The sequence below is a fragment of the Entelurus aequoreus genome, linkage group LG28 (genome assembly GCF_033978785.1).
Source record: "Entelurus aequoreus isolate RoL-2023_Sb linkage group LG28, RoL_Eaeq_v1.1, whole genome shotgun sequence".
Taxonomy (NCBI): Eukaryota; Metazoa; Chordata; class Actinopteri; order Syngnathiformes; family Syngnathidae; genus Entelurus; species Entelurus aequoreus.
In genome coordinates, this window is record NC_084758.1 from 8,073,369 (window position 1) to 8,098,592 (window position 25,224).

At 32.9% G+C, this 25,224-nt stretch overlaps 1 protein-coding gene across 1 annotated transcript in view; it reads left to right on the forward strand.

Moving 5' to 3' along the window:
* The window catches only part of afg2a (AFG2 AAA ATPase homolog A), a 208,969-nt gene that overhangs the window by 17,641 nt on the left and 166,104 nt on the right, over window positions 1-25,224 (forward strand). Inside the window, exons 9-10 of the mRNA XM_062039646.1 lie at window positions 2,543-2,644; window positions 13,482-13,635. Coding sequence (XP_061895630.1) covers window positions 2,543-2,644; window positions 13,482-13,635 — 256 coding nt within the window. The remainder of the gene's footprint in view (window positions 1-2,542; window positions 2,645-13,481; window positions 13,636-25,224) is intronic.

Below are 25,224 nucleotides of genomic sequence, written 5' to 3' on the forward strand. Positions count from 1 at the left end.
CAAATTTTGCAGGTATATACCTCCGCATCAAATATTTTTTTACTTGACGAATGCTACCTGTTAGCATGCTAACATCATTTATTTATTTATTTATTTATTTTTACAAATTTTGCAGGTATATACCTCCGCATCAAATATTTTGTTACATGACGAATGCTACCTGTTAGCATGCTACCTGTTAGCATGCTAACATCGTTTTATTTTGATTTTATTTTTTTTTACAAATTTTGTAGTTATACACCTCCGCATCAAATATTTTGTTACTTGACGAATGCTACCTGTTAGCATGCTAACATCATTTATTTATTATTATTATTTTTTTTACACATTTTTCAAGTGCACACCTCAGCAATATATTTTGGTACTTGACGCATTTAAGCATGCTAACTTTTTTTTAGTTCATTTAGCACACGGCACAATCATTAGCATTCTAATATTAGCATGCTATAGCCATGCTAACATCGTTTTTTTTTGTTTTTTGTTTTTTTATTTACAAATTTTGTAGGTATGCACCTCAGTCATATTATTGTACTTGATGTATAATAACGTTAGCATGCTAGCATTTACCAGCTCACGGCACAATCGTTGGTATTCTAATATTAGCATGCTGGCCTTTTTACGAATTTTGCAGGTATACACCTCCGCATCAAATATTTTGTTATATGACGAATGCTACCTGTTAGCATGCTAACATCATATTTTATTTTATTTGTATTTTTTTACAAATTTTGTAGGTATACACCGCAGTCATATTTTGGTACTTGATGTATGGTAACGTTAGCATGCTAGCATTTACCAGCTCACGGCACAATCTTTAGCATTCTAATATTAGCATGCTACCTTTTTTTAGTTCATTTAGCACAGGGGTGTCCAAAGTATGGCCTGAGGGCCGTTTGTGGCCAGTAGCACATTTAACGGCACAGTCGTTAGCATTGTAATATTAGCATGCTAGCCTTTTTACAAATTTTTCAGGTATACACCTCCGCATCAAATATTTTGTTACTTAATGAATGCTATCTATTAGCATGCTAACATAGTATTTAAAAAAAAAAAAAAAATTTCAGTTATATACCTCAGCATCAAATATTTTGTTACTTGAGGAATGCTACCGTTAGCCTGCTAGCATAGTTTTGTTTTTTTTAAGCTAATTTTGTATGTATACACCTCAGTCCTATTTTGGTACTTGATGCATATTAACGTTAGCGTGCTAGCATTTTAAACACATTTTTCAAGTAGCAAGTAATATATTTTGGTACTTTGAGGCATTTTAGCATGCTAGTTTTTTTTAGTTACGGTAATTTAGCACATGGGTGTCCAAAGTGTTGCCCGAAGGTCTTAACAGCTCGCGGTACAATCGTTAGCATTCTAATATTAGAGTGTTAACCCTTTTACAAATTTTGCAGGTTTTCACTTGGGGTTAAACATTTTACTTGACGAATGCTACCTGCTAGGACTCTAGCTTTTTTTAAAGTATACACCTCAGTCCTATTTTGGTATTTTGATGCATAATAACGGTACAATCGTTAGCATGCTAACATAGTTAGTTTTTTTTAAACTAATTTTGTAGGTATACACCTCAGTCCTATTTTGGTATTTGATGCATATTAATGTTAGCGTGCTAGTATTTTAAACACATTTTTCAAGTACCAAGTAATATGTTTTGGTACTTGAGGCATTTTAGCATGCTAGTTTTTTTTAGTTAATTTAGCACATGGGTGTCCAAAGTGTTGCCCGAAGGTCTTAACAGCTCGCGGTACAATCGTTAGCATTCTAATATTAGAGTGTTAACCCTTTTACAAATTTTGCAGGTTTTCACTTGGGGTTAAACATTTTACTTGACGAATGCTACCTGTTAGGACTCTAGCTTTTTTAAAGTATACACCTTTGGTATTTTGATGCATAATAACGTTAGCATGGTAGCATTTTTAACAATGTTTTCAGGTCCTCAACTTAAGAGTATTATATTTTGGCACTTGACACGTTTCAATTTTAGCATTTTAGCTTGCTAAAATGAGCATGTTAGCATTTTGAGCTACACGTCAGTGTCATATGGTGTGGTGTTTCACTAATGCAAACTGTAAGCATGCTCTTGTTAGCATGTTAGCACAGTACTGTTAGCTTTTTAGCCTATTAGCTCATATTTTTTTGTTACTTGATGCTATCTGGCTAGCGTGCTAACTGTTAGCATTAGGGTGTGAATGTTTGGGCACCTAACGATTCGATCCGATTCCTGGGGTGACGATTCGCTCCAGAATCGATTCTCCATTCAGATTCTGGCAATTTATTATTTGGCATAATTGGAATGACATTTTTCAAAGCTTTGAGATTGCCTAAAAATGTGTCTTAAAATCTTAAAAAATACATTTTTAATATAATAAATTGAATTAGAATCGAACGATCGTGATTCGGGTGTGAATCGATTCATTTGTGCACCTGTAATAATTAGTAAATGAATAATTAGCATGTTGCTCAATCCTTGTGCTGTTTCTTGTGAGTGGATTGTTGCTATGGCGACCGCTGACTGTGCCTCCTGTCCATTCAGGAGGGCCACGCAGGACAGCTGCTGGTCCTGGGGGCCACAAACAGGCCCCACGCCCTCGACCCCGCACTGAGGCGCCCGGGACGTTTCGACAAGGAGTTAGAAGTGCGTACTGACATTTACTTTTATACTTTATTGCAATGATGTCACTAAACTACATAACTTGGCCTTTAACTTTGCCCCCATTTTTTATGTAGAAATACAGAGGAATTATAGTGATGTCATTTATAAAACAAAGAGGGAAAACAATACATGGTGGTAGTACAACTACAACTAAATACATGATGGTAGTACAACTACAACTAAATACATGATGGTAGTGCAACTACAACTAAATACATGATGGTAGTACAACTACAACTAAATACATGATGGTTGTACAACTACAACTAAATACATGATGGTAGTACAACAACAACTAAATACATGATGGTAGTACAACTACAACTAAATACATGATGGTAGTACAACTACAACTAAATACATGATGGTAGTACAACTACAACTAAATACATGATGGTAGTACAACTACAACTAAATACATGATGGTAGTGCAACAACTAAATACATGATGGTAGTGCAACAACAACTTAATACATGATGGTAGTACAACAACTAAATACATGATGGTAGTACAACAACTAAATACATGATGGTAGTGCAACAACTAAATACATGATGGTAGTACAACAACAACTAAATACATGATGGTAGTGCAACAACAACTAAATACATGATGGTAGTACAACTACAACTAAATACATGATGGTAGTACAACTACGACTAAATACATGATGGTAGTACAACAACAACTAAATACATGATGGTAGTACAACTACAACTAAATACATGATGGTAGTACAACTACAACTAAATACATGATGGTAGTACAACTACAACTAAATACATGATGGTAGTACAACTACAACTAAATACATGATGGTAGTTCAACAACAACTAAATACATGATGGTAGTACAACAACAACTAAATACATGATGGTAGTACAACTACAACTAAATACATGATGGTAGTACAACTACAACTAAATACATGATGGTAGTGCAACTACAACTAAATACATGATGGTAGTACAACTACAACTAAATACATGATGGTAGTGCAACTACAACTAAATACATGATGGTAGTACAACTACAACTAAATACATGATGGTAGTGCAACAACAACTAAATACATGGTGGTAGTACAACTACAACTAAATACATGATGGTAGTACAACTACAACTAAATACATGATGGTAGTTCAACAACAACTAAATACATGATGGTAGTACAACAACAACTAAATACATGATGGTAGTAAAACTACAACTAAATACATGATGGTAGTACAACTACAACTAAATACATGATGGTAGTACAACTACAACTAAATACATGATGGTAGTACAACTACAACTAAATACATGATGGTAGTTCAACAACAACTAAATACATGATGGTAGTACAACAACAACTAAATACATGATGGTAGTACAACTACAACTAAATACATGATGGTAGTACAACAACTAAATACATGATGGTAGTGCAACTACAACTAAATACATGATGGTAGTGCAACTACAACTAAATACATGATGGTAGTGCAACTACAACTAAATACATGATGGTAGTACAACTACAACTAAATACATGATGGTAGTGCAACTACAACTAAATACATGATGGTAGTACAACTACAACTAAATACATGATGGTAGTACAACTACAACTAAATACATGATGGTAGTACAACAACTAAATACATGATGGTAGTACAACAACTAAATACATGATGGTAGTACAATTACAACTAAATACATGATGGTAGTACAACAACAACTAAATACATGATGGTAGTACAACTACAACTAAATACATGATGGTAGTACAACTACAACTAAATACATGATGGTAGTACAACTACAACTAAATACATGATGGTAGTACAACAACTAATACATGATGGTAGTGCAACAACAACTAAATACATGATGGTAGTGCAACTACAACTAAATACATGATGGTAGTACAACTACAACTAAATACATGATGGTAGTACAACTACAACTAAATACATGATGGTAGTACAACAACAACTAAATACATGATGGTAGTACAACTACAACTAAATACATGATGGTAGTACAACAACAACTAAATACATGATGGTAGTACAACTACAACTAAATACATGATGGTAGTACAACAACTAAATACATGATGGTAGTACAACTACAACTAAATACATGATGGTAGTACAACAACTAAATACATGATGGTAGTACAACTACAACTAAATACATGATGGTAGTGCAACTACAACTAAATACATGATGGTAGTACAACTACAACTAAATACATGATGGTAGTACAACTACAACTAAATACATGATGGTAGTACAACAACTAAATACATGATGGTAGTACAACAACTAAATACATGATGGTAGTACAATTACAACTAAATACATGATGGTAGTACAACAACAACTAAATACATGATGGTAGTACAACTACAACTAAATACATGATGGTAGTACAACTACAACTAAATACATGATGGTAGTACAACAACTAATACATGATGGTAGTGCAACAACAACTAAATACATGATGGCAGTACAACTATAAGTAAAAACATTATGGTAGTACAACTACAACTAAATACATGATGGTAGTACAACTACAACTAAATACATGATGGTAGTACAACTACAACTAAATACATGATGGTAGTACAACTACAACTAAATACATGATGGTAGTACAACAACTAAATACATGATGGTAGTACAACTACAACTAAATACATGATGGTAGTACAACAACTAAATACATGATGGTAGTACAACTACAACTAAATACATGATGGTAGTGCAACTACAACTAAATACATGATGGTAGTACAACTACAACTAAATACATGATGGTAGTACAACTACAACTAAATACATGATGGTAGTACAACTACAACTAAATACATGGTGGTAGTACAACTACAACTAAATACATGATGGTAGTACAACTACAACTAAATACATGATGGTAGTACAACTACAACTAAATACATGATGGTAGTACAACTACAACTAAATACATGATGGTAGTGCAACTACAACTAAATACATGATGGTAGTGCAACTACAACTAAATACATGATGGTAGTACAACAACAACTAAATACATGATGGTAGTACAACTACAACTAAATACATGATGGTAGTGCAACTACAACTAAATACATGATGGTAGTTCAACAACAACTAAATACATGATGTAGTACAACAACAACTAAATACATGATGGTAGTACAACTACAACTAAATACATGATGGTAGTACAACAACAACTAAATACATGATGGTAGTACAACTACAACTAAATACATGATGGTAGTACAACAACTAAATACATGATGGTAGTACAACTACAACTAAATACATGATGGTAGTACAACAACTAAATACATGATGGTAGTACAACTACAACTAAATACATGATGGTAGTACAACAACAACTAAATACATGATGGTAGTACAACAACAACTAAATACATGATGGTAGTACAACTACAACTAAATACATGATGGTAGTACAACAACAACTAAATACATGATGGTAGTACAACTACAACTAAATACATGATGGTAGTACAACAACTAAATACATGATGGTAGTACAACTACAACTAAATACATGATGGTAGTACAACAACTAAATACATGATGGTAGTACAACTACAACTAAATACATGATGGTAGTGCAACTACAACTAAATACATGATGGTAGTACAACTACAACTAAATACATGATGGTAGTACAACTACAACTAAATACATGATGGTAGTACAACAACTAAATACATGATGGTAGTACAACAACTAAATACATGATGGTAGTACAATTACAACTAAATACATGATGGTAGTACAACAACAACTAAATGCATGATGGTAGTACAACTACAACTAAATACATGATGGTAGTACAACTACAACTAAATACATGATGGTAGTACAACAACTAATACATGATGGTAGTGCAACAACAACTAAATACATGATGGCAGTACAACTATAAGTAAAAACATTATGGTAGTACAACTACAACTAAATACATGATGGTAGTACAACTACAACTAAATACATGATGGTAGTACAACTACAACTAAATACATGATGGTAGTACAACTACAACTAAATACATGATGGTAGTACAACAACTAAATACATGATGGTAGTACAACTACAACTAAATACATGATGGTAGTACAACTACAACTAAATACATGATGGTAGTACAACTACAACTAAATACATGATGGTAGTGCAACTACAACTAAATACATGATGGTAGTACAACTACAACTAAATACATGATGGTAGTACAACTACAACTAAATACATGATGGTAGTACAACTACAACTAAATACATGGTGGTAGTACAACTACAACTAAATACATGATGGTAGTACAACTACAACTAAATACATGATGGTAGTACAACTACAACTAAATACATGATGGTAGTACAACTACAACTAAATACATGATGGTAGTGCAACTACAACTAAATACATGATGGTAGTGCAACTACAACTAAATACATGATGGTAGTACAACAACAACTAAATACATGATGGTAGTACAACTACAACTAAATACATGATGGTAGTGCAACTACAACTAAATACATGATGGTAGTGCAACAACAACTAAATAAATGATGGTAGTGCAACAACAACTAAATACATGATGGTAGTGCAACTACAACTAAATACATGATGGTAGTGCAACTACAACTAAATACATGATGGTAGTGCAACAACAACTAAATAAATGATGGTAGTGCAACAACAACTAAATACATGATGGTAGTGCAACTACAACTAAATACATGATGGTAGTGCAACAACAACTAAATAAATGATGGTAGTGCAACAACAACTAAATACATGATGGTAGTGCAACTACAACTAAATACATGATGGTAGTGCGACAACAACTAAATACATGATGGTAGTACAACTACAACTAAATACATGATGGTAGTACAACAACAACTAAATACATGATGGTAGTACAACTACAACTAAATACATGATGGTAGTGCGACAACAACTAAATACATGATGGTAGTACAACTATAAGTAAAAACATTATGGTAGTACAACTACAACTAAATACATGATGGTAGTGCAACTACAACTAAATACATGATGGTAGTACAACTACAACTAAATACATGATGGTAGTACAACTACAACTAAATACATGATGGTAGTGCAACAACAACTAAATACATGATGGTAGTACAACAACTAAATACATGATGGTAGTACAACAACTAAATACATGATGGTAGTACAACAACTAAATACATGATGGTAGTACAACAACTAAATACATGATGGTAGTACAATTACAACTAAATACATGATGGTAGTTCAACAACAACTAAATACATGATGGTAGTGCAACAACAACTAAATACATGATGGTAGTACAACTATAAGTAAAAACATTATGGTAGTACAACTACAACTAAATACATGATGGTAGTACAACTACAACTAAATACATGATGGTAGTGCAACAACTAAATACATGATGGTAGTACAACAACAACTAAATACATGATGGTAGTACAACTATAAGTAAAAACATTATGGTAGTACAACTACAACTAAATACATGATGGTAGTGCAACTACAACTAAATACATGATGGTAGTGCAACTACAACTAAATACATGATGGTAGTACAACTACAACTAAATACATGATGGTAGTACAACTACAACTAAATACATGATGGTAGTACAACAACAACTAAATACATGATGGTAGTTCAACAACAACTAAATACATGATGGTAGTACAACAACAACTAAATACATGATGGTAGTACAACTACAACTAAATACATGATGGTAGTACAACAACAACTAAATACATGATGGTAGTACAACAACAACTAAATACATGATGGTAGTACAACAACAACTAAATACATGATGGTAGTACAACTACAACTAAATACATGATGGTAGTACAACAACAACTAAATACATGATGGTAGTACAACAACAACTAAATACATGATGGTAGTACAACAACAACTAAATACATGATGGTAGTACAACTACAACTAAATACATGATGGTAGTACAACTACAACTAAATACATGATGGTAGTACAACTACAACTAAATACATGATGGTAGTGCAACTACAACTAAATACATGATGGTAGTACAACTACAACTAAATACATGATGGTAGTACAACAACAACTAAATACATGATGGTAGTACAACTACAACTAAATACATGATGGTAGTACAACTACAACTAAATACATGATGGTAGTACAACTACAACTAAATACATGATGGTAGTACAACAACTAAATACATGATGGTAGTACAACTACAACTAAATACATGATGGTAGTACAACAACTAAATACATGATGGTAGTACAACTACAACTAAATACATGATGGTAGTGCAACTACAACTAAATACATGTTGGTAGTACAACTACAACTAAATACATGATGGTAGTACAACTACAACTAAATACATGATGGTAGTACAACTACAACTAAATACATGATGGTAGTACAACAACTAAATACATGATGGTAGTACAACAACTAAATACATGATGGTAGTACAATTACAACTAAATACATGATGGTAGTACAACAACAACTAAATACATGATGGTAGTACAACTACAACTAAATACATGATGGTAGTACAACTACAACTAAATACATGATGGTAGTACAACTACAACTAAATACATGATGGTAGTACAACAACTAATACATGATGGTAGTGCAACAACAACTAAATACATGATGGTAGTACAACTATAAGTAAAAACATTATGGTAGTACAACTACAACTAAATACATGGTGGTAGTACAACAACAACTAAATACATGATGGTAGTACAACAACAACTAAATACATGATGGTAGTACAACTACAACTAAATACATGATGGTAGTACAACAACTAAATACATGATTATAGTGCAACTACAACTAAATACATGATGGTAGTACAACAACTAAATACATGATGGTAGTACAACAACAACTAAATACATGATGGTAGTACAACTACAACTAAATACATGATGGTAGTACAACTACAACTAAATACATGATGGTAGTACAACAACTAAATACATGATGGTAGTACAACAACAACTAAATACATGATGGTAGTACAACTACAACTAAATACATGATGGTAGTACAACTACAACTAAATACATGATGGTAGTACAACAACTAAATACATGATGGTAGTGCAACAACAACTAAATACATGATGGTAGTACAACTACAACTAAATACATGATGGTAGTACAACTACAACTAAATACATGATGGTAGTACAACAACTAAATACATGATGGTAGTGCAACAACAACTAAATACATGATGGTAGTACAACTACAACTTAATACATGATGGTAGTACAACAACAACTAAATACATGATGGTAGTACAACAACTAATACATGATGGTAGTGCAACAACAACTAAATACATGATGGTAGTGAACAACAACTAAATACATGATGGTAGTACAACAACTAAATACATGATGGTAGTGCAACAACAACTAAATACATGATGCTAGTACAACTACAACTAAATACATGATGGTAGTACAACAACTAAATACATGATGGTAGTACAACTACAACTAAATACATGATGGTAGTGCAACTACAACTAAATACATGATGGTAGTGCAACTACAACTAAATACATGATGGTAGTGCAACAACAACTAAATACATGATGGTAGTACAACTATAAGTAAAAACATTATGGTAGTACAACTACAACTAAATACATGATGGTAGTACAACTACAACTAAATACATGATGGTAGTGCAACTACAACTAAATACATGATGGTAGTGCAACAACAACTAAATACATGATGGTAGTACAACTACAACTAAATACATGATGGTAGTACAACTACAACTAAATACATGATGGTAGTACAACTACAACTAAATACATGATGGTAGTACAACTACAACTAAATACATGATGGTAGTACAACAACAACTAAATACATGATGGTAGTACAACAACAACTAAATACATGATGGTAGTACAACAACAACTAAATACATGATGGTAGTGCAACAACAACTAAATACATGATGGTAGTACAACTATAAGTAAAAACATTATGGTAGTACAACTACAACTAAATACATGATGGTAGTACAACAACAACTAAATACATGATGGTAGTGCAACTACAACTAAATACATGATGGTAGTACAACTACAACTAAATACATGATGGTAGTGCAACAACAACTAAATACATGATGGTAGTACAACTATAAGTAAAAACATTATGGTAGTACAACTACAACTAAATACATGATGGTAGTACAACTATAAGTAAAAACATTATGGTAGTACAACTACAACTAAATACATGATGGTAATGCAACTACAACTAAATACATGATGGTAGTACAACAACTAAATACATGATGGTAGTACAACTACAACTAAATACATGATGGTAGTACAACAACTAAATACATGGTGGTAGTACAACAACAACTAAATACATGATGGTAGTACAACAACAACTAAATACATGATGGTAGTACAACAACAACTAAATACATGATGGTAGTACAACTACAACTAAATACATGATGGTAGTGCAACAACTAAATACATGATGGTAGTTCAACAACAACTAAATACATGATGGTAGTACAACAACAACTAAATACATGATGGTAGTGCAACAACAACTAAATACATGATGGTAGTACAACTATAAGTAAAAACATTATGGTAGTACAACTACAACTAAATACATGATGGTAGTACAACAACAACTAAATAAATGATGGTAGTACAACAACTAAATACATGATGGTAGTACAACTACAACTAAATACATGATGGTAGTGCAACAACAACAACTAAATACATGATGGTAGTGCAACAACAACTAAATACATGATGGTAGTACAACTATAAGTAAAAACATTGTGGTAGTACAACTACAACTAAATACATGATGGTAGTACAACAACAACTAAATACATGATGGTAGTACAACAACTAAATACATGATGGTAGTACAACTACAACTAAATACATGATGGTAGTGCAACAACAACTAAATACATGATGGTAGTGCAACAACAACTAAATACATGATGGTAGTACAACTATAAGTAAAAACATTATGGTAGTACAACTACAACTAAATACATGATGGGAGTACAACTACAACTAAATACATGATGGTAGTTCAACAACAACTAAATACATGATGGTAGTACAACAACAACTAAATACATGATGGCAGTACAACTATAAGTAAAAACATTATGGTAGTACAACTACAACTAAATACATGATGGTAGTGCAACAACTAAATACATGATGGTAGTACAACAACAACTAAATACATGATGTAGTACAACTACAACTAAATACATGATGGTAGTACAACTACAACTAAATACATGATGGTAGTGCAACAACTAAATACATGATGGTAGTGCAACAACAACTAAATACATGATGGTAGTACAACTATAAGTAAAAACATTATGGTAGTACAACTACAACTAAATACATGATGGTAGTGCAACAACTAAATACATGATGGTAGTGCAACAACAACTAAATACATGATGGTAGTACAACAACAACTAAATACATGATGTAGTACAACTACAACTAAATACATTATGGTAGTACAACTACAACTAAATACATGATGGTAGTGCAACAACTAAATACATGATGGTAGTGCAACAACAACTAAATACATGATGGTAGTACAACTATAAGTAAAAACATTATGGTAGTACAACTACAACTAAATACATGATGGTAGTGCAACAACTAAATACATGATGGTAGTGCAACAACAACTAAATACATGATGGTAGTGCAACAACTAAATACATGATGGTAGTGCAACAACAACTAAATACATGATGGTAGTACAACTACAACTAAATACATGATGGTAGTGCAACAACTAAATACATGATGGTAGTGCAACAACAACTAAATACATGATGGTAGTACAACTATAAGTAAAAACATTATGGTAGTACAACTACAACTAAATACATGATGGTAGTGCAACTACAACTAAATACATGATGGTAGTACAACTATAAGTAAAAACATTATGGTAGTACAACTGCAACTAAATACATGATGGTAGTACAACTACAACTAAATACATGATGGTAGTGCAACTACAACTAAATACATGATGGTAGTACAACAACAACTAAATACATGATGGTAGTACAACTACAACTAAATACATGATGGTAGTACAACTACAACTAAATACATGATGGTAGTACAACAACAACTAAATACATGATGGTAGTGCAACAACAACTAAATACATGATGGTAGTACAACTACAACTAAATACATGATGGTAGTGCAACTACAACTAAATACATGATGGTAGTACAACTACAACTAAATACATGATGGTAGTGCAACTACAACTAAATACATGATGGTAGTACAACTACAACTAAATACATGATGGTAGTGCAACTACAACTAAATACATGATGGTAGTACAACTACAACTAAATACATGATGGTAGTGCAACTACAACTAAATACATGATGGTAGTACAACAACAACTAAATACATGATGGTAGTACAACAACAACTAAATACATGATGGTAGTGCAACTACAACTAAATACATAACCACCAACATGCTTGACAGTAGGCATGGTGTTCCTGGGATTAAAGTAGTGTAGAAGGGGCCTCAGTTGCAGGGCCCTTTAAGCACCACATTCATTAAATATACAAACGCTCGCTCGTCCTCCAACGTCCTCGCTCTGTCCCCGACCTCAGGTGGGCGTTCCCAACCCCGCCGAGCGCGCCGACATTCTGCGGAAGCGTCTGGCCTCCATCCCGTGCGACGCCACCGCGCTGGAGCTGACGCAGCTGGCCGACGCCGCTCACGGCTACGTGGGGGCGGACCTGGCGGCCGTCTGCAAGGAGGCGGGTGAGAAGTGATTTTGCTTGCTGGTTTTTTTGCAACTCGGGGTGGGACACTTCTTTAGGTACACCTGATTTAAAGAGACCCGATGAAAAAGTACCATAGGGACGCTAAATGTAGCTCGAGTACTAAGAAATAGCCCGTGCTAAATGACGTACATGCTACGTATATTGTGTAAGAAAACTCAAGCTTAGCGTAAATCCCCTCTACAAAGGCACAAATGTTAGCATTCGAGTATTAGCATGCTAGCCTTTTTGCTAATTTTGCAGGTATACACCTCCGCATCAAATATTTTGTTACTTAACGAATGCTACCTCTTAGCATGCTAACATAGTTTTTTGTTTTTTTAAACAAATTTTGTAGGTATACTCCTCAGTTATATTTTGGTACTTGATGCATAATGTTAGCATGCTAGCATTTTAAACAAATTTTTCAAGTACATACCTCCGTAATATATTTTGGTACTTGACGCATTTTAGCATGCTAGCTCTTTTATCTATTTTAGCACAGGGGTGTCCAAAGTGTGTCCTGTAGCACATTTAACAGCTCACGGCAAAATCGTTAGCATTCTAATATTAGCATGCTAGTCTTTTTACGAATTTTGCAGGTATACACCTCTGCATCAAATATTTTGTTACTTGACGAATGCTACCTATTAGCATGCTAACGTAGTTTTTTTTAAGCTAATTTTGTGGGTATACTCCTCAGTTATATTTTGGTACTTGATGCATAACATTAGCATGCTAGCATTTTAAACACATTTTTCAAGTACATACCTCCGTAATATATTTTGGTACTTTGATCAATTTTAGCATGCTAGCTCTTTTAGTTATTTTAGCACAAGGGTGTCCAAAGTGTGTCCTGTAGCACATTTAACAGCTCACGGCAAAATCGTTAGCATTCTAATATTAGCATGCTAGTCTTTTTACGAATTTTGCAGGTATACACCTCTGCATCAAATATTTTGTTACTTGACGAATGCTACCTATTAGCATGCTAACGTAGTTTTTTTTAAGCTAATTTTGTAGGTATACTCCTCAGTTATATTTTGGTACTTGATGCATAACATTAGCATGCTAGCATTTTAAACACATTTTTCAAGTACATACCTCCGTAATATATTTTGGTACTTTGATCAATTTTAGCATGCTAGCTCTTTTAGTTATTTTAGCACAAGGGTGTCCAAAGTGTGGCCTGTAGCACATTTAACAGCTCACGGCACAATCTTTAGCATTCTAATATTAGCATGCTAGTCTTTTTACGAATTTTGCAGGTATACACCTCCGCATCAAATATTTTGTTACTTGACGAATGCTACCTATTAGCATGCTAACATCGTTTTTTTTAGCTAATTTTGTAGGTATACTCCTCAGTTATATTTTGGTACTTGATGCATAACATTAGCATACTAGCATTGTAAACAAAATTTTCAAGAACATACCTCCGTTATATACTTTGGTACTTGACCCATTTTAGCATGCTAGCTCTTTTAGTTAATTTAGCACAAGGGTGTCCAAAGTGTGGCCTGTAGCACATTTAACAGCTCACGGCAAAATCGTTAGCATTCTAATATTAGCATGCTAGCCTTTTTACGAATTTTGCAGGTATACACCTCCGCATCAAATATTTTGTTACTTGAAGAATGCTACCTATTAGCATGCAAACATAGTTTTTTAGTTTTTTTTAAACAAATTTTGTTGGTATACTCCAGTTAAATTTCGGTACTTGATGCATAACGTTAGCATGCTAGCATTTTAAACACATTTTTCAAGTACATACCTCCGTTACATATTTTGGTACTTGACGCGTTTTAGCATGCTAACTCTTTTAGTTCATTTAGCACAAGGGTGTCCAAAATGTGGCCTGTAGCACATTTAACAGCTCACAGCAAAATCGTTAGCATTCTAATATTAGCATGCTAGCCTTTTTACGAATTTTGCAGGTATATCAATATTTTTTTTACTTGACGAATGCTACCCATTAGCATGCTAACATAGTTTAAAAAAACAACTAATTTTGTAGGTATACTCCTCAGTTATATTTTGGTACTTGACACATTTTAGCATGCTAGCTCTTTTAGTTCATTTAGCACAAGGGTGTCCAAAGTGTGGCCCGAGGGCCGTTTGTGGCCTGTAGCACATTTACCAGCTCACGGCACAATCGTTAGCATTCTAATATTAGCATGCTAGCCTTTTTACGAATTTTGCAGGTATATCAGTATTTTTTTTACTTGTCGAATGCTACCTATTAGCATGTTAACGTAGTTTAAAAAAAGCAAAACTAATTTTGTAGGTATACTCCTCAGATATATTTTGGTACTTGACACATTTTAGCATGCTAGCTCTTTTAGTTCATTTAGCACAAGGGTGTCCAAAGTGTGGCCCGAGGGCCGTTTGTGGCATGTAGCACATTTAACAGCTCACGGCAAAATCGTTAGCATTCTAATATTAGCATGCTAGCCTTTTTACGAATTTTGCAGGTATACACCTCCGCATTAATTGTTTTGTTACTAGACAAATGCTACCTGTTAGCATGCTTACGTGGTTTTGTTGTTTTTTTAAACTAATTTTGTAGGTATACTCCTCAGTTATATTTTGGTACTTGATGCATAAAGTTAGCATGCTAGCATTTTCAACACATTTGTCAAGTACATACCTCCGTAATATATTTTGTTACTTGACGCATTTTAGCATGCTAGCTCTTTTAGTTATTTTAGCACAAGTGTGGCCCGAGGGCTGTTTGTGGCCTGTAGCACATTTACCAGCTCACGGCAAAATCGTTAGCATTCTAATATTAGCATGCTAGCCTTTTTACGAATTTTGCAGTTATACACCTCTGCATCAAATATTTTTTTACTTTACCTATTAGCATGCCAACGTAGTTTTAAAAAAACAACTACTTTTGTAGGTATACTCCTATTTTGGTACTTAATGCATAAAGTTAGCATGCTAGCATTTTAAGCACATTTTTCAAGTACATACCTCCGTAATATATTTTGGTACTTTGATCAATTTTAGCATGCTAGCTCTTTTAGTTATTTTAGCACAAGGGTGTCGAAAGTGTGGCATGTAGCACATTTAACAGCTCACGGCAAAATCGTTAGCATTCTAATATTAGCATGCTAGCATTTTTACGAATTTTGCAGTTATACACCTCCGCATCAAATATTTTGTTACTTGACGAATGCTACCTATTAGCATGCTAACATCGTTTTTTTTAGCTAATTTTGTAGGTATACTCCTCAGTTATATTTTGGTACTTGATGCATAACGTTAGCATACTGGCATTGTAAACAACATTTCCAAGAACATACCTCCGTAATATATTTTGGTAATTGACGCATTTTAGCATGCTAGCTCTTTTAGTTAATTTAGCACAGGGGTGTCCAAAGTGTGGCCCCGTAGCACATTTAACAGCTCACGGCAAATTCGTTAGCATTCTATTATTAGCATGCTAGCCTTTTTACGAATTTTGCAGGTATATCAATATTTGTTTTACTTGTCGAATGCTACCTATTAGCATGTTAACGTAGTTTAAAAAAAGCAAAACTAATTTTGTAGGTATACTCCTCAGATATATTTTGGTACTTGACACATTTTAGCATGCTAGCTCTGTTAGTTCATTTAGCACAAGGGTGTCCAAAGTGTGGCCCGAGGGCCGTTTGTGGCATGTAGCACATTTAACAGCTCACGGCAAAATCGTTAGCATTCTAATATTAGCATGCTAGCCTTTTTACGAATTTTGCAGGTATACACCTCCGCATTAAATATTTTGTTACTAGACAAATGCTACCTGTTAGCATGCTTACGTCGTTTTGTTGTTTTTTTAAACTAATTTTGTAGGTATACTCCTCAGTTATATTTTGGTACTTGATGCATAATGTTAGCATGCTAGCATTTTCAACACATTTTTCAAGTACATACCTCCGTAATATATTTTGTTACTTGACGCATTTTAGCATGCTAGCTCTTTTAGTTATTTTAGCACAAGTGTGGCCCGAGGGCTGTTTGTGGCCTGTAGCACATTTACCAGCTCACGGCAAAATCGTTAGCATTCTAATATTAGCATGCTAGCCTTTTTACGAATTTTGCAGTTATACACCTCTGCATCAAATATTTTTTTACTTTACCTATTAGCATGCTAACATAGTTTTAAAAAAACAACAAATTTTGTAGGTATACTCCAGTTATATTTTGGTACTTAATGCATAAAGTTAGCATGCTAGCATTTTAAGCACATTTTTCAAGTACATACCTCCGTAATATATTTTGGTACTTTGATCAATTTTAGCATGCTAGCTCTTTTAGTTATTTTAGCACAAGGGTGTCGAAAGTGTGGCCTGTCGCACATTTAACAGCTCACGGCAAAATCGTTAGCATTCTAATATTAGCATGCTAGCCTTTTTACGAATTTTGCAGGTATACACCTCCGCATCAAATATTTTGTTACTTGACGAATGCTACCTATTAGCATGCTAAAATCTTTTTTTTTTTAGCTAATTTTGTAGGTATACTCCTCAGTTATATTTTGGTACTTGATGCATAACGTTAGCATACTAGCATTGTAAACAACATTTTCAAGAACATACCTCCGTAATATATTTTGGTAATTGACGCATTTTAGCATGCTAGCCTTTTTACGAATTTTGCAGGTATATCAATATTTTTTTTACTTGTCGAATGCTCCCCATTAGCATGCTAACGTAGTTTAAAAAAACAACAACTAATTTTGTAGGTATACTCCTCAGTTATATTTTGGTACTTGACACATTTTAGCATGCTAGCTCTTTTAGTTCATTTAGCACAAGGGTGTCCAAAGTGTAGCCCGAGGGCCGTTTGTGGCATGTAGCACATTTACCAGCTCACGGCACAATCGTTAGCATTCTAATATTAGCCTGCTAGCCTTTTTACGAATTTTGCAGGTATACACCTCCCCATCAAATATTTTGTTACTTGACGAATGTTTCCTATTAGCATGCTAATGTCGTTTTTTTGTTTTTTTTTAACTAATTTTGTTGGTACACTCAGTTATATTTTGGTACTTGATGCATAACGTTAGCATGCTAGCATTGTAAACACATTTTTCGTAAAAAAATAGAGATTTGAGAACCCCTGCATTTCACGATGTATACACATCTATTCATACATTATATTACTTTCATTTGTTTTCATGTAGAAAAAAAAAACATGTGAGGTGCGGAGGCTTGTATTTTGCCGCGGTGTTTTGCCAGGATCAATTACATGTAGTGGAAACGCTGCTTTCCACACTTAATCAGATTGTGTTGAGTTTCTAAGCTCCCATTTTTTGCGAACGACAACAGAATGAAAGACTGTTGTTAAAAAAATAAATAAAAAAAATCTTTGTTATTTGAGATTTTTGTAGTGTTTTACAAGCCCGACATGTCAGTGAGCGTGAAATCTGTGGCCGGCGCTGTGACGTCACACTCGGCTCCTTTTCAGCAAACGCGGTCACGGCTGTCATTTGAATGTTTTCCCAGTCCAGATTTGACGCGTCTTAAAATGTCATGTTACTCTTTCACCCCCACTAGGCCTCCTCTGTCCCAAAAGGTCAGCGTTAACGTGTCGAAGGTAGCCGTGCTAAACTCACACCAAGCCACCAACTTGTTGTCCTTCCTTGCATTAACATTGCATCTAATAAGAGAGCCAAATACTAGAGTCCGTGAACATTGCTCCAAAGTCAGGATTTGTTTGTTGATTTCATGTGCGTACAAAAGTAAACATTGACAGGTGCGAAGGCAGCAATATTTTTTCACATTGACTGTGTGTCGCTTTTAAAAGTGGTCAACATATGAAATAACAAGTGTGTGTAAGAAATTGAAATGCGCCCCCTTTGGCCAAAATTAATTTAAAAAATGTAATAAATATGTATATAGAGACATACTGTAATAACTTGAAGTAAATAATGAAGATTAAAAAACAATTACAAACCAAAAATGCTAAATTTGACTAAAAGCAGTCTTTTTTTCATAGTGTGTCGACTTTTTTCTTATAAAATTGGGAACAATTTCTCATATTCGTTCTGTTTCTGTAATATTGCAATATTTTCTCTCCTAAAATGATTACTTTTTCATGTATTATTATTACTTTTTAATGCAAAATGGTGGCATTTGTCATATAAAATACTGACTTTTGTCACAATATTGCCCATTTTTGTGTTGTTCTTTTAAAGAGTGACATTTTTTGAGTAAAATGATGACTTTTGTCATCATTGTGCCAAGTAAAATTCCGATTATTATTAAAATATTGCCAACATTTTAAAGTTTTCTTATAAAACTGTGACTTTTGTCCAGTAAAATGACGACTCTTTTCATAAAATTTGTCATATATTAAATTCTAACTTACACAATGTTGCCAATTTTTTTGTTGTTCTTGTAAAATTGTGACATTTTTCGTAATTTTGCCAAGTAAAATTCCCATTATTTTAATATTGCCAAGTTTTCTCATAAAATTGTGACTTTTGTCGAGTAAAATGACGACTCTTTTCATAAAATTGCCTAAATATTAAGCTTTTCTTGTAAAATTGCGACTGTTATTGAGTAAAATTCCAACTTTTATCATAATATTGCACAAATGTTCAGTTTTTCTTGTACAATTTGGACTTGCATTGAGTAAAATGACGACTTTTATTATAATACTGCCAACATTCTAAGTTTTTCTTGTGAAATTGTGACCTTTTTCTTGTGAAATTCCAACTCATTTTTCACAACAAGCTTTTTTATATGTGCATAGTATGTATATATTATTCATGTTGTAAATACACTTCTTTATATATCTAGAAAGGCTGGTCCTAAAGAGGGAGGCATTTTTCTCACGTCTCAAGAAGGTAACAAATACAAGAACGTGTGTGTGTGTGTTTGTGTGTGTTTGTGTGTGTGTGTGTGTGCGTGTGTGTGTTCTTGTATTTCTACCCTTCTTGAAACATGAAGAAACCAAATATTCAAAATAAAATAAAAATGAACTAAAAGCAGTCTTTTTTTCACAATGTGTCGACTTTTTTCTTATAAAATTGGGAACAATTTCTCATATTCTTTCTGTTTCTGTAATGCAATATTTTCTCGTAAAATTGTTACTTTTTTATGTAAAACTATGACTTTTTCATGCGAAATGGTGACATTTGTCATATAAAAAAACTCTGACTTTTATCAAAATATTGCCAATTTTTTTGTTGTTCTTGTAAAAGAGTGACATTTTTTGAGTAAAATGATGACTTTTGTCATAATTTTGCCAAGTAAAATTCCAATTATTATTAAAATATTGCCAAAATTTTAAAGTTTTCTTATAAAATTGTGACTTTTGTCGAATAAAATTGCAACTTTTCATAAAATAGCCAAAATGTTAAGCTTTTTCTTGTAATATTGCGACTGTTATTGAGTAAAATTCCAACTTTTATCATAATATTGCACAAATGTTCCGTTTTTCATAGCAAATTTTGACTTGCGTTGAGTAAAATGAGGACTTTTATTATAAAACTGCCAAAATTCTATGTTTTTCTTGTGAAATTGTGACCTTTTTCTTGTGAAATTCCAACTCATTTTTCACAACAAGCTTTTTTATATTTGCATAGTATGTATATATTATTCATGTTGTAAATACACTTCTTTATATATCTAGAAAGGCTGGTCCTAAACAGGGAGGCATTTTTCTCACGTCTCAAGAAGGTACGAAATACAAGAGTGTGTGTGTGTGTGTGTGTGTGTGTGTGTGTGTGTGTGTGTGTGTGTGTGTGTGTGTGTGTGTTCTTGTATTTCTACCCTTCTTGAGACAGGAAGAAACCAAAAATTCAAAATAAAATAAAAATGAAGTAAAAGCAGTCTTTTTCTCACAATGTGTCGACTTTTTTCTTATAAAATTGGGAACAATTTCTCATATTCTTTCTGTTTCTGTAATATTGCAATATTTTCTCGTAAAATTGTTACCTTTTTATGTAAAACTATGACTTTTTCATGCGAAATGGTGACATTAGTCATATAAAAAACTCTGACTTTTATCACAATATTGCCCATTTTTTTGTTGTTCTTGTAAAAGAGTGACATTTTGTGAGTAAAATGATGACTTTTGTCATAATTTTGCCAAGTAAAATTCCAATTATTATTAAAATATTGCCAAAATTTCAAAGTTTTCTTATAAAACTGTGACTTTTGTCGAGTAAAATTACGACTCTTTACATAAAATTGCCCAAAATTTAACGTTTTTCTTGTAAAATTGCGACTGTTATTGAGTAAAATTCCAACTTTTATCATAATATTGCACAAATGTTCAGTTTTTCTTGTACAATTTGGACTTGCGTTGAGTAAAATGACGACTTTTATTATAATACTGCCAACATTCTGAGTTTTTCTTGTGAAATTGTGACCTTTTTCTTGTGGAATTCCAACTCATTTTTCACAACAAGCTTTTTTATATTTGCATAGTATGTATATATTATTCATGTTGTAAATACACTTCTTTATATATCTAGAAAGGCTGGTCCTAAAGAGGGAAGCATTTTTCTCACGTCTCAAGAAGGTAACAAATACGTGTGTGTGTGTGTGTGTGTGTGTGTGTGTGTGTGTGTGTGTGTGTGTGTGTGTGTGTTTGTGCGTGTGTGTGCGTGTGTGTGTGTGTGTGTGTGCGTTCTTGTATTTCTACCCTTCTTGAAACATGAAGAAACCAAATATTCAAAATAAAATAAAAATGAAGTAAAAGCAGTCTTTTTCTCACAATGTGTCGACTTTTTTATTATAAAATTGGGAACAATTTCTCATATTCTTTCTGTTTCTGTAATATTGCAATATTTTCTCGTAAAATTGTTACTTTTTTATGTAAAACTATGACTTTTTCATGCGAAATGTTGACATTTGTCATATAAAACTCTGACTTTTATCACAATATTGCCCATTTTTTTGTTGTTCTTGTAAAAGAGTGACATTTTGTGAGTAAAATGATGACTTTTGTCATAATTTTGCCACGTAAAATTCCAATTATTATTGAAATATTGCCAAAATTTCAAAGTTTTCTTATAAAACTGTGACTTTTGTCGAGTAAAATTACGACTCTTTACATAAAATTGCCCAAAATTTTACGTTTTTCTTGTAAAATTGCGACTGTTATTGAATAAAATTCCAACTTTTATCATAATATTGCACAAATGTTCAGTTTTTCTTGTACAATTTTGACTTGCGTTGAGTAAAATGACGACTTTTATTATAATACTGCCAAAATTCTCAGTTTTTCTTGAGAAATTCCAACTCATTTTTCACAACAAGCTTTTTTATATGTGCATAGTATGTATATATTATTCATGTTGTAAATACACTTCTTTATATATCTAGAAAGGCTGGTCCTAAAGAGGGAGGCATTTTTCTCACGTCTCAAGAAGGTAACAAATACAAGAATGTGTTTATTAAAAGCACTTTAAAATGGTCTAAATTCCATGGTCGAGGTTGACAGACTCCTAATAGACTATTGTGTACATTTAAGTACTACAATGTGGTACATTTGTGTCGGACACATGAAAGTACGCAGGAAGTAGTTTTGTCTGTTTGCCATAAATTGTGCAGCGGAGGACTCGCCGGTCCAAACAGTGCAAAGACGCCGTTTGCACGTTTACAGCGGCCGTCTGGCCTTATAGAGCACTTCTCCTACCTCGCCTGTCCTTTTAAAGGCACTCCTGGAATTTCAGGACAGGACAAAAAAATATCAGCCGCATCAGCAAGTGACGTTTATTTGAGGCCTCTGTTTATAACATCCGGAAATGTGCTGCTTGTACTCCTTAACCTCGCCACTTAGCCTGTGTGTGTGTGTGTGTGTGTTCTTGTATTTCTACCCTTCTTGAGACGCGAAGAAGGAAAAGTGTCTTCCATATGAGGAGGTGTGAACAAGTGATGACATAAATCAATAACATTGCATCTAATAGACAATGTCTCATTTGTGGTGGCATCTATCAAAATGAGGCTGGTCCACCAAAAAAGGAGGGATTTTTCACATTGACTGTGTGTCGCTTTTAAAAGGGCTCCCCCTCTGGTCAACATATGAAATAACAAGTGTGTGTAAGAGATTGAAATGCGCCCGCTTTGGCCAAAATTAATAACAAATAAATAAATATGTACATAGAGGCATACTGTAATAACTTGAAGTAAATAATGAAGATTAAAAACCAATTACAAAAAAAAAATTCTAAAATAAATTAATTAACTAAAATCAGTCTTTGTCTCAAAATGTGTCAAATTTCTTCTTATAAAATTGGGAACAATTTCTCAATTTCTTTCCGTTTCTGTAACATTGCAATATGTTCTTGTAAAATGATTACTTTTCAATGCAAAAGGGTGACATTTGTCATGTACAATTCAGACTTTTATCACAATATTGCCCATTTTTTTGTTATTCTTGTAAAATAGTGACATTTTTGGAGTAAAACGATGTGAGTAATATTCCTATCATCATTATAATATTGCCGACATTTTAAAATTTTCTCATAAAATTGTGACTTTTGTCGAGTAAAATTACGACTCTTTACGACAATTTCTCATATTCTTTCTGTTTCTGCAATATTTTCTCGTAAAATGACTACTTTATGGTGTTAAATTATTACTTTTTAATGCAAAATGGTGACATTTGTCATATATTAAATTCTAACTTACACAATGTTGCCAATTTTTTTGTTGTTCTTGTAAAATTGTGACATTTTTCGTAATTTTGCCAAGTAAAATTCCCATTATTTTAATATTGCCAAGTTTTCTCATAAAATTGTGACATTCGTCGAGTAAAACTACGACTCTTTTCATAAAATTGCCAAAATATTAAGCTTTTCTTGTAAAATTGCGACTGTTATTGAGTAAAATTCCAACTTTTATCATAATATTGCACAAATGTTCAGTTTTTTTTGTAACATTATGACTTGCGTTGCGTAAAATGACGACTTTTATTATAATACTGCCAACATTCTAAGTTTTTCTTGTGAAATTCCAACTCATTTTTCACAACAAGCTTTTTTATATTTGCATAGTATGTATATATTATTCATGTTGTAAATACACTTCTTTAAAAGTGCTCCCCATCTGGCCAACATATGAAATAACAAGTGTGTGTAAGAGATTGAAATGCGACCCCTTTGGCCAAAATTTATTTAAAAAAAACGTAAATAAATATGTATATAGAGACATACTGTAATAACTTGAAGTAAATAATGAAGATTAAAACCCAATTACAAAACCAAAAAATTCTAAAATAAATAAATGAACTAAAATCAGTCTTTTTCTCACAATGTGTCAAATTTCTTCTTATAAAATTGGGAACAATTTCTCAATTTCTTTCCGTTTCTGTAATATTGCAATATTTTCTTGTAAAATGATTACTTTTTAATGCAAAATGGTGACATTTGTCATATGAAATTCTGACTTTTATCACAATATTGCCCATTTTTTTGTTATTCTTGTAAAATAGTGACATGTTTGGAGTAAAACGATGTGAGTAATATTCCTATCATCATTATAATATTGCCGACATTTTAAAATTTTCTCATAAAATTGTGACTTTTGTCGAGTAAAATTACGACTCTTTACGACAATTTCTCACATTCTTTCTGTTTCTGTAATAT